Source organism: Vitis vinifera, chromosome 18 (genome assembly GCF_030704535.1).
Source record: "Vitis vinifera cultivar Pinot Noir 40024 chromosome 18, ASM3070453v1".
Lineage (NCBI taxonomy): Eukaryota > Viridiplantae > Streptophyta > Magnoliopsida > Vitales > Vitaceae > Vitis > Vitis vinifera.
The window spans coordinates 4,342,003-4,353,089 of NC_081822.1; the positions used below are offsets into that span (position 1 = coordinate 4,342,003).

The window sequence follows — 11,087 nt, forward strand, 5'->3', positions numbered from 1 at the left end:
AGAAGTTTCCAGAAGTGTTGAGGATCAATATGAACCCAAAGTTGGTTATCATAGAGATACAGGTTAAATTGCCCAATGAAGTCGGTGTACAAAGCAGGCTTATCATAATGGAACCTTAGCTGACCTTTTTCTTCAAGAATTGAACCATTTAACTGGTTCTCGACTAGCTGCGGGACCTCAAAAGTTGTTAGCAGGCCAATTTCAGATGGAATTCCCACTGAGAAGGCAAATCATGAAAGATGGGTTTGAAAAGGTGACCTACTTCAGGCGGGACGGCACCACATGCAAGATTAGGGAAGGATGGACATGAGAAGTCCTCGAGTGTACCTTCAAAATTTGAATTTGTCAGTTATAGTGGAGCCACACTTCCAGCGTCACTGCAAGATATTCGGCCCACGTGCATGGACTTCTTCTTGTTTTAAAGTGGGCAGAAAAATTGGTGATGTTATTAGAAGAAGAGTCCATGAAGACAGGGGAAAAAGGGTTTGATGCTCAAGAGTCACTTTCCGTTTGAGCAGAGCATCTGCCTCTTCAATAGAATCAGAAGCACAACATGGGGTGTAGCCATTAACATGATCAACATGAGCATTGAAACAAGAGAGTGCATTTTCTCCATGGTTGATGTTCCCATGGTCTCCATGGGCTTTTGTTGTTATGCATAGAAGACATTCTCTTAGAACCCTAGTTATATATCCGTTTAATGGAGACATTTGTTAACCAAACCAAATCTTGCGTCAAAAAATAAATAAAACAAGAAATTTTAATGTGGTTTGATAATCAATGTGATTCCTACCTTCATGGAGTACACCAACACTTAAGAGAAGGGGTACAATGATAAAGTTTTCACTTCCCTCTCGATTGCAAGCTTACTTTCATTTTTTTTCCCTCTAAATCATAAAAAGGTTACAATAGCATAGAGCGGGGAGCTCAACTCTTAGCATCCCCTACAAGCTTAGTGGGGAGTTAGACCCTCAACATTCCTTATGAAGTGCAAAGAAACTTATTTAAGTTTCACAATCCAACATTGATAACCACATTTTTTTTTAAAAAAACCCGCAATTCTTTTTGAAAACATTTTTTATAAGGTTTTTCCCTATTTGGACTTAGGGTAAGGAACCTCATTTCTTTGAAATAGATTAAGGTTGTGTTATTTTATTTTATTTATTTTATTTATTTTTTATACAGAATTAAAAAAAGTCAAATAATTTGACTTTTTCAATTTAACCAAAAAACAAACACCATTTAAGAATGGATTTTGATTTTGAAGGAGTCGTTAATGAAACCATAGGAATGAGAGAGCTTGAAGGGGAAAAATTACATATAAAAGGAAGGGCACCCGTATGCTACAGCTTAATATGTATTCTAAAAAAATTTTGTATGGAAAACAGGTAAAGGAGCACGTAAATTTCTTGATTTCAAGAACTAATTTGTGTGCATGTAAAATGTTATTTTTAAGTACTAATTATCTCTTGTAATTTTCTTCCTTGAGAACCAAAAAAAAAAAGGATTTAGATCACTTTTAAGCATATGTTGAGCCATTCAAAAACAATAATAGACATACAAATAAGCAATAGGAAAGATTATGTAACGTCTCAACCAGACGTGGATACTTAAAATCAAAAGAAAAAAAAATAAGAAGACTAGGCAGTAGGGTATGTTTTATAAAGGATATTTCTAGCCATCATATTCATAGTAAACTAAGTGATCTAACACATGCTTCTCCAATATGTTATGTTGTGCGCTGTTGGTGATAGGTTCTCTGCTGTAGGTGAAGATGATAGAGAGGAGAAAGATGGTCTGAGCAAGCAAGCTCTGCAAAGAAAAACAAATGATATAAAATCTTATCACCCTTCCGCAGGTGTCTTCAACTCTCAGTCGAATTGGAAGAGTCTGGCAGTGCCAAAGTCTAAAACAAGATCCTCATATTCAGCATTTGATAAGCCAGCCTGCAACCAAATGATGCATATATTCAAAGGGTCATTAGAATGAAGCCACGAAGGTTGAAGCGGGAGAGAATTAACTTCTTTAAGCCCTGCAATCTTTGGATATGCCATGGAATTTCTCCCTGGAATAGATGAATCAACTTGTCCATCTGAACTGGGACTCTCCTAAATGTTCCTAGTGGTGGACCATTCGTGGAGATATCCCTCCAGAAAGTTGATTATCACCCGAAACAAGCTTCCAAAAAGAAATGAAACTTCTCAATCCATTTCGGATCTTCCCAATCAAATGACTTGAAGGAAGATTGAGTACTTTTAGTCGACTCAAATATCCAAAATCAGAATCAGGTGGTCTGCAGCTACCAGTAATATTGTTTCAGAGCAATTCCTAGCCTTGTGAATTGCCAATCAGGAGAGAGGTCACCACACCATTCGATTTATAGCAGTTCAAATCATGTAATCCAATCTTAGATAGGACCTAAATGCTTGTCATATATTTGCAGTGAATTGACTGAGACTCAGTTGAACTCTAATCTCGTGTAATTAATCAAGCTTTTTGGGGAGTGTTCAGTGTGAGGTAGTGAAGAAACCCACCCTGACAAATGCCTTGCGGCCGATGGCCAAAGAACGGGTCTGTGCCCATTTCTAGCACGACCAACCGTTTATAATTTTCAGTTTCGTTGGGAAAATCAGTTATTAAAAAGGTATAAAACCCTCAAGTTTATTCGATAACCAAATAGCAGCAGGAATAGAACTTCAATGCTAATTTTCATTGAATTCAAGTTTCTTATTTCTCTGTAAATGGAACCTAAAAGAAAGTTGATTACCTATCAAACGATAAAAAGCCTTCACCATTAAAAGGGTATCGTCCCGCGGAAGACGCGTTCATCATCAGGTGACATAACATATTGGACAAAGAAAAAAGATCCAAACATTATACATGCAATATGCTTCTCTTTAATGTGCATAAATGTGTTTTAAAACTATAAAAATTCCTAATATTTATATTATCAAAATAGATAATATCTATATTTAAAAATTGATTAAGTTTAGAGAGGTGAGTGACTGAGGTGGCCTCATGGATTTAATCGTTGAGTTGAGAAGAAACAAACCTCCGTTTCGGATATTATTAAAACCATCTTCAACATCTAGTATGCAAATATTTGTAAAACAAGAGACTATGTTAAAATGGCTAAACCTGATTACCTTTTATGCAAATTCTCATCTTAGCATTGATTGCCTTTTATGTAAATTGCCATCTAAACATCCTATTGCGTTATTATATATATATATATATATATATATATATATATATATATATATATATATATATATATATATATATATATTTTAACAAGGAAATTATGATATTGGCTCCCATCATGTAATTCCCATGGCTTAAGAGCATTTTGTATTTCTACTTCAGAGTTTTGAATCGCTCTTATATTTTCAAAATGGGTAAAATCCTCTTCCTACAATTTGTTTCGATCCGTTGGGTCTATTCTTCTTCTCTTCTCCTTCATTGAAAAAACAAATAAACATCTAAACAAATTATTACATAATATTATCTTTGCATTGCATCCCAATATCTAATCCTTGAAAGAACAATTTTCAAGAAAAAAAGTCATATTTAAGAACTTAAAATTTACGCCATACATAATCATCTTTCAAAGTATTAAAAAAGCTTTTTTTCATTACAAGCCTGTCAAAAATTCTCTATTAACGTGGAAAACTGGTTTCTACTTTCGAGAATAGAAAATTATTTTCCAGAGTTATTACACGACAGGCCAAAAGTTTGAAGCGGTACTAAAAATAAAGAACTAATCTACTCAATATTTATGCCCAGAATCGAGAATAGCGCTCGAGCCTCGCAACTCTTACTAAAATTAAAAGGGGGAAAGAAACCTTCACATTGTAAGATTTTTGTCAGTTGCACAAAACTACATGTTTTGCTTTCAAAAAATTTAAGAAAATACCAAGAAAGAAAAAAGAGAGTAAATAAAAAATTAAAAAAAATCAAATCAAAATTTATAAATTATTTACACACTCGTTTCATTTACCTTCACTTTCATACATCATATAATGATTAAATAATTTTGAAATATATAAAATTTTAAATAATTTAATTTTCTTTTATATTTTTCAGTGAAACTAAAAACAAGAACCATTTTTTAACCTCGATAGTTTCATGGAATAGCCTTAAGTTTCTCTACACAGGGGAAGGGATTCAGACACGGTTTGTTTACGCTGCTAAAATTTCGTTGAATAAATAAAAATAGAGAGATGGAAACTATTAAGGTATCGAATAGGTCAACTCAGAAATTGCCTAGTCCGACTCTAGGCTGTTATGATGGGAATAACAAAAGGATCAGCAAAAATGTTGTAAATTACACTGCTTTCACATATGTGCCACAAAATTTATGAACACCAAAGCCCAGGGCTATGGTTGAAACCAAATTAAGTACAGGGTTCAATCAAATTCAAAAGCAATGTTTAAGTTAAAATTGTTTGAAATGCAACATAGAGATAGTGAGGACAATTATGTTTTTATACCACAGGAAACAACAAATCGCCCTCACCAAGATAGTATATGACAAATTGAGCTGCCTTAACAATTCCAGTGAAAATCAGCTTCAATGCAATTAATTCGGCTATTCAAAGATATGAACTGTAGACATAGCGCAGCAAGGCGTGAGTAAATAAAAACTTGGTCGTTTTTGCTAGTTGCACATTGTTTCTGCTAAACAAACATAAAACCACATCTCGATTTCTCCTTTAATAACATGAGCATTGGAGTTAACAAATTTAAATCACAAGAAGCGCATTCTCTTTCGCTAACTTCATTGTCAATTAACAAATTAAAATGTCAGTTGTTCCCTCAAAGCACTACCTTTGCTTCACTAGTTTGAGCATCAATACATCTATTACACCACTTCCTCAAGTTTCACAAAATCAACTTCCATGAGTTGTTTATTATTAGATTGCCCTCCAAGTCGATAAGAGGAGCAGCACAGATAGCTACTGAGTACCTTATTTTCTGAAGATGCACCTCCTCACACGTGCATAATTTTTTTAGGAAATCCAATCTGCAGAGGTTGTTGCCTCCTATTTTCACAGAGGAGTCTCTAGAAGAGGTTTTGAAGCTATCAAAAGATCCTCTGACTACCAGGGATCAGATAATCAATCTATGGTTACACTATGTGTAAATCCAATTCATAAACACGCCCAGAAGCTCCCAATTTGCTCTTTCAAGTGAAGCAGAAAAGGTAATAAAAACAGCCCAAAAATAATTCTTATCATAAACACTCCTATTATTTCAAACTAAACTTACATCATGACATGACCAACCAAATATTATCAGTAAATGCAGATGCATCTAATTTCCAAAAATAACAGGGTGTATGATCATAGCATAGAAATGCATTACATTGCACTGGCTAAGAAAACTCAAGAAAAGTATGTGCACATGCCACTGTAGATCCAGTTGCCCACAGCATATTGTACTGACAACTTTTAGTTAAAGGTGATGATGCACAAGTTAAGAGTTATTAACTACTTGTTTGCTAATGGGAGATTATGTTTAATACGCTTAATATTAGATTAACACTATACTGTGTCGATGCAAATACAGAACTGTTGAAAAAAAATACCGAACACCAGGAGGATAATTTATATTTTTAAGCTGGAGTAAAAGAAAACACCCACTTCAATAAGTGGCAGCACATAACCACTACAAGCAGCAAGTCGTATTTTCACACAACACATCAAAAATCTTGATATTGTTTTCATTGGGTTTTTGTCAAGCAAAACCCTTTCAACGTTAAATCCCAACATTTTATTCTTAAAATTATTCAAAAACTCATTAAATATGAACATCTTCCATATAACTATTATAAGTTTTTATAACCAATGCCTGCCAATACCCACTAAAACTTCTTAATAGAGAACTGGATACGTTCTGCATTTTTACCCTTAAGATCTTGCTAAACTGAATAACTGATTGGAAATACAAAAACAAAGAAAGCAAAACATGTTAGCCAAACACCTTTTTCATATATTTATTTAAATACAACTGGGCATCAAAACTCCTTCCATTCACAGTGAAGTATTTCAGTTCAGATCCCACACCACTACATAAAGAATAATTCTTAGCCTAAATCTTGTTCCATTCCTAAGTTTTTTCATAGCTCAGGAGGGCAATCACCAAAAACTAATACAACATTATATAAAAAACTAAAAAAAAGGGCAGATCATGAAGCACCTTATATTTGGTAGACATGACACAAAACCATGAAGTTTTAATAATATTATTTTTTGCCTAAAATTTTTTCATCCCTAGGGTGAATTCTAAGGTTCCTTATCTATGGAATGGAAATTACCATCCGTGATCTACGACCACCCTGTCTCCCCCTTTTTTGCCTTTTTATTCCCTTTTCTTATATTATTTATTATGATCGATCTGTAGTTCAAGGGCACTCTTCCTAATCTGAGTTTGAGATACAACAAGACCCAGACATATACAATACAAACCAATTATTTTTTCTCATTTAACACCTATGGACAAACTGACCCAACTCAGATTGACAACCAGATCATATATTTTACTTCCAGTGCCACATAATTTCTTTGATAGGCAAATAAAAAAACAAAAATAAAATTCACTGCCATATACATGAGATGGAGACTTGCTTTTTTATATCACCACATACTTGAGATGGTGACTTGCTTTTTCATATCACCTTACCTCTTTTTTATTAGAGGAAGAACTAGAAAAAGTTCAACAGAGCTCAAAAACTACATAAGGGCACTGTCACAAATAGCCAAGGGATGAAGTGTTTTAATCTGAGTGGAACTCTTATGGGCAAGGCTACCACAACATGGACCCCAGACCCAAACAGAAAAGCGAACTTCTAACCTTGTCAAATAACCATCACATTTCTCTTAACATTTTGGCGAGTGGAAAAAAAATAGTTCCAAAACTGAAAATCCCACTCAAATAAAAAATTGTAAGGAAATCCACTTCAATGCAATTAAAGCACAAAACAAATGATATAATTCAAGCTCCGCTAAAAACAGGACTCCATATAAACAAAGCAGAACCACAAGTAAGAAAAGTTGATGCAACTAAAGTAAATGAAAACCGAAAATATAATGAAAAAAACCTCCACAAGAAATAACTGGATGGCAAAGAAACAAAGCAGGACCACTGGATCCAGCTGCAACACAGCTACCAAAATCAGGGATCACTCATCAACACCAAACACAGTAGCACCAAATTCAAATGCTATCAGCAAGTACTGCAGCAACAACTGTTCTGCGAAGCTATCAGCTATCACTTCACAGCTATAGCCACGACCTCATGTGCTGTAACATAATTTAACAGGAATCAGCTCACAACTATAGACACAAGCTTGTGCACTAAACTGTTTCAGCACATGATACAACATAAATTAACAACTGAGAGCCTGATGTTAAGTAAGGCAAAGTCTAACCAAGCAACCCCAGAAGAAAAAGTGATCTATGAATTTGTTACCATGTCAAGCCTCATGGTAACAATGTTCAGCACAGCATAGCAGGTTTCAATTTAGTAACAGCTTAACGGAATGTCTGGTGCAGTTAACTGCCAGCTACAGGTAAAGGCACGTGGAATCCAATCATCTTTAGGTCATCACAGCGACTAAACCTCCTTTACAGGCCCAAAGTTTAGAAATCATTGAAGATCAGGAAGCATAGTCAGGTCTTAAGTCAGAATCCCAGAGGATACAAGACTTCAGAAATATGTGAATTGTTAACCCTTACCAATCATGATATCACCAGAGAAAAATTGTTAAAGATAATGTATGTGCAACCAGGATGGAATGACATCAACCATCTGTGAAGTAAAAACAGCATCAACAGCTGCTACAACAACTTGCCAATCAGCCAGATTCACTCTTCACGAACAAAACTATAGAAGGCCAGTAGATTGTCCGTTAAATGTAAGAAATTCAATTAGCTATATGCACACCTATAGTATGTACGAGAGGAAAGAGGAGGAGAACAAACATGCAGAGAAAATGTCACAAGACAAAAGAAAAAAGTGGGAAAAAAAATGACACCAATAAAACCATATGCAAGCACTGTCAAGTAACATCACAAACATATTGAGGTGAATAGTACCAGCATATATAAAACCAAAGTACAGGAACTACCATCAAGATAAGTGCAGGTATGCATCAAGTCCAACAAAGAAATGGTTAACCTTCAAAATACGTCCAGGATGATCAAATCTAGCATTCAATAATTTGATGATAACATGCAAATTCCAAAATGTCCTCCATTATGAATGCAGCTACACACGGTACATCAAACCAAAGATTTCTCCATATGCTACTCCATCATTCCTACAATTAAAAATATAAAGTAAATAAGTAACAAGCATAACCAGTGTACTCGACGATTACAAGCTTCATTATAGAACACCACAAACATAGTTTTAGGACTTACATCAGCGTCAGAATTATGTGGAGATGGACTTCGAGAATCAGCAGGTCGACCACGGGGTGAGACACTTTTCGGAGTAGGTGAACGTTCATTTCTCTTGCGTCCAACAGGACTTTCTTCCCTGGAAGGTGGTGTTCTGCGTGGAGAGGGGCTCCCTCGAGGACTGGGGCTACGCCGGGCAGGAGAGGCACTTCAAGAGACAGATATAAGGAAACGATTAGAAGGTTCCCACAAAAAGGGAATCTTAGGGGGGGGAACAAAGCATGAGATGAACACAATATAATACCTTCCATATGACCGGCTGCGACTACGCCGCTCATCATCATATCTGCCTCTCCCACGATCCTTGTGATGATCAGGACTTGCACTGCGGCTTCTGCTCCGACGGCGACTATCTCTTTCCTTCCCACGGTACCTGTCACGATCGTTTCTGCCTCTACTTCTGCTGCGACTTCTCTTCCTGTAATCCCTGTCCCTGTATTCATCCCGATGCCTAAAAAAATTTCTCAATTAGACACTGCCACATGGAATAAGATTGTGCACATCAAATCAGAAAGGCAAATAAATAAAGGATCTTCACCTTGGCCGAGGACTGCGGCTTCTTGACCTGCCTTTTGATTTTGAAGATGTTTCTATTATCCTCCCTTTATGACTGTAAATAAAAACAAAAGAAGTAGGTAGTCAAAACATTAGTATACACAACAGACTAGCAAATGCTGACATCAGGTTGGCATTTTGGAATTGATATTCTACTTTTAAAAAACACAAATTGCTTTAATTTTTGCTCTTAAAACAATAGAAGTGATTTCAAATTACATCCAAAATGTATCTAAATATTGTATAATTTATATTATTGTCAGAGATTAATTGTAGAAATTCATTTTCGCATATCAAAGACGAATGTAGTAGAAAGTGGAGTTAAACAAGAGTTGCAAGATGTTGGAGAACGTGCTAAGGGTGAATGGGTGGGTGTGTTTGAGAGAGCGGCAGATATAAATGGAGGGTATAGCCTTAACCAATAGATACAAAAAACATGAAAGGATGGGAAAAGCTTGCTCAAGTGTATGATACACAGCCCACTCAACCAGTATACCTTTGTTTAAAAAACAAAACATATTATTCACCATATCTACCAACACTGATGCAAACACCAACAAGTAATACCAAACCAATTGATTATTACAGGAAAGATAGAAAGAATTAACAAACAAAACAACTGTACAAAATGAAAAGCAATGAACCAAACCCAACATAAAAACCTGATCACCCAACCAATATAGCACATTCAAAAAGGATCCAACGCAAAACCATCAAAACAATCGATAAAACAAGAAAAATACAGCAAAATCTCTACCAGGCACAAAATATGACTTACATTCGCTCTGCGTTGGGACCATACTTGGCAAATTGAACCATAATTTCTCTTCCATCCACGTTCCTTCCTGGAAGTATATACCAAACCAATGAAACACAACATCAACACCACATCTAAAGAGTGATTATGAGATGAGTTTGAAAGATTAACACTAACCGTCAAGCTTTTCTACCGCCTTCTGGGCCTCATCCGCATACTTATAACGAACAAATGCAAATCCCCTCGAGTCACCGGTCCTAAACCATTGTCCAATACGCACATATTATTCCTCACACGATACCCACGAAAATAAAGCATTAAGAACAAACGAAGAAGAAAGGAATAATTAATAAGTACATATATGAAGAGAAAGATTGAGAGATGAAACCTTCGATCTCTGGGGATGAATACATCAACGACTTTCCCGTACTTGTCGAAAAGCGGGAACAGATCATCTGCGGTGGTGCCTGGTGAACAACATCAAGAATTGGAGGAAATTAGAATATGTAGAGCAAAGAGAGATGGAAATTTAAGAGAAAGAAATGGAAATTACGGAAAGTGATGTTGAGAACGAGTAAAGAATAGGTATCTCTGATGTCCGGAGGACCGGATCGTCCGAAGTGCGACATGGCTGCCACAGAGAGAAAGAGCGGTGGAGAACTCGCTAGGGTTTGTGTTTGGGTTTGGGATAGGGTTAGGGCTATGAATTTTTTCCCGACTTTCTCCGAGTCGGGTATTTATAGGCCAACAAGCCAATTGAAATGCGGTAAATAACGCTTCCCCTATTTCTTTGGGGTCTGTTTGGCTCTTAGTTTTAAGAGCGCTTTCTTCACTCACAATTTTCCCCTTCTTTGGTATGGTTATAAAGCTGATTTAATTCTATTTTTAATTTTCCTCATGCGGTAAATTCTTTTTATTTTTAAAATAAAAATTATCGATACGGCTCAAATAATTACGTTACATATTATTATTAAAAAAATGAATGATTATCGTGTAAGCTTTTAGTCACTTACAATGAAAGGTAAGTGAGGTGTCAACTGTTTCCCTTAGGGACTTGGGGAGCTAACAATAAAGCGGGAGAGTAAGGGCTTGTTTGTGTTTTTTAAGTCTCGGGGCAGGTTATTTTAGGACTCCAGACATTTTTACATTTATTTTTTTTTTTCTTTATCAATATTTAAAATACTTTTGTTGAAGAACAGTGATTTTTTTTTAATTTAATCCTAATTGAAAAAAAAACCCAGTCTTTCTCCTCCTATTTTCAATTTATTCCAATACTTATAAATCAAATTTCTCATGCAAAGTAAAATGAA

The 11,087-nt window shown here is 35.6% G+C and overlaps 1 protein-coding gene across 5 annotated transcripts; it reads right to left on the minus strand.

Moving 5' to 3' along the window:
* Positions 1 to 6,937: 6,937 nt before the first annotated feature.
* Positions 6,938 to 10,523, minus strand: LOC100243776 (serine/arginine-rich splicing factor SC35). 5 transcript variants are annotated; one of them, XR_009464858.1, is made up of 11 exons: positions 10,331 to 10,513; positions 10,166 to 10,244; positions 9,955 to 10,034; positions 9,799 to 9,865; positions 9,004 to 9,075; positions 8,710 to 8,916; positions 8,427 to 8,613; positions 8,182 to 8,323; positions 7,740 to 7,887; positions 7,474 to 7,626; positions 6,938 to 7,304 (listed from the first exon to the last, which is right to left on the minus strand). XR_009464858.1 is itself a non-coding variant. In XM_059734342.1 (8 exons), the coding sequence occupies exons 1-8, from the start codon at positions 10,404 to 10,406 to the stop codon at positions 8,318 to 8,320; spliced, it is 774 nt and encodes a 257-aa protein (XP_059590325.1). In that variant the 5' UTR covers positions 10,407 to 10,523; the 3' UTR covers positions 8,084 to 8,317. The 5 variants fall into 5 exon arrangements, 1 of the variants encoding a protein (XP_059590325.1); XR_009464859.1 differs by having other exon boundaries at positions 7,433 to 7,626; XR_009464857.1 differs by having other exon boundaries at positions 8,132 to 8,323.
* Between the last annotated feature and the right edge of the window lie 564 nt (positions 10,524 to 11,087).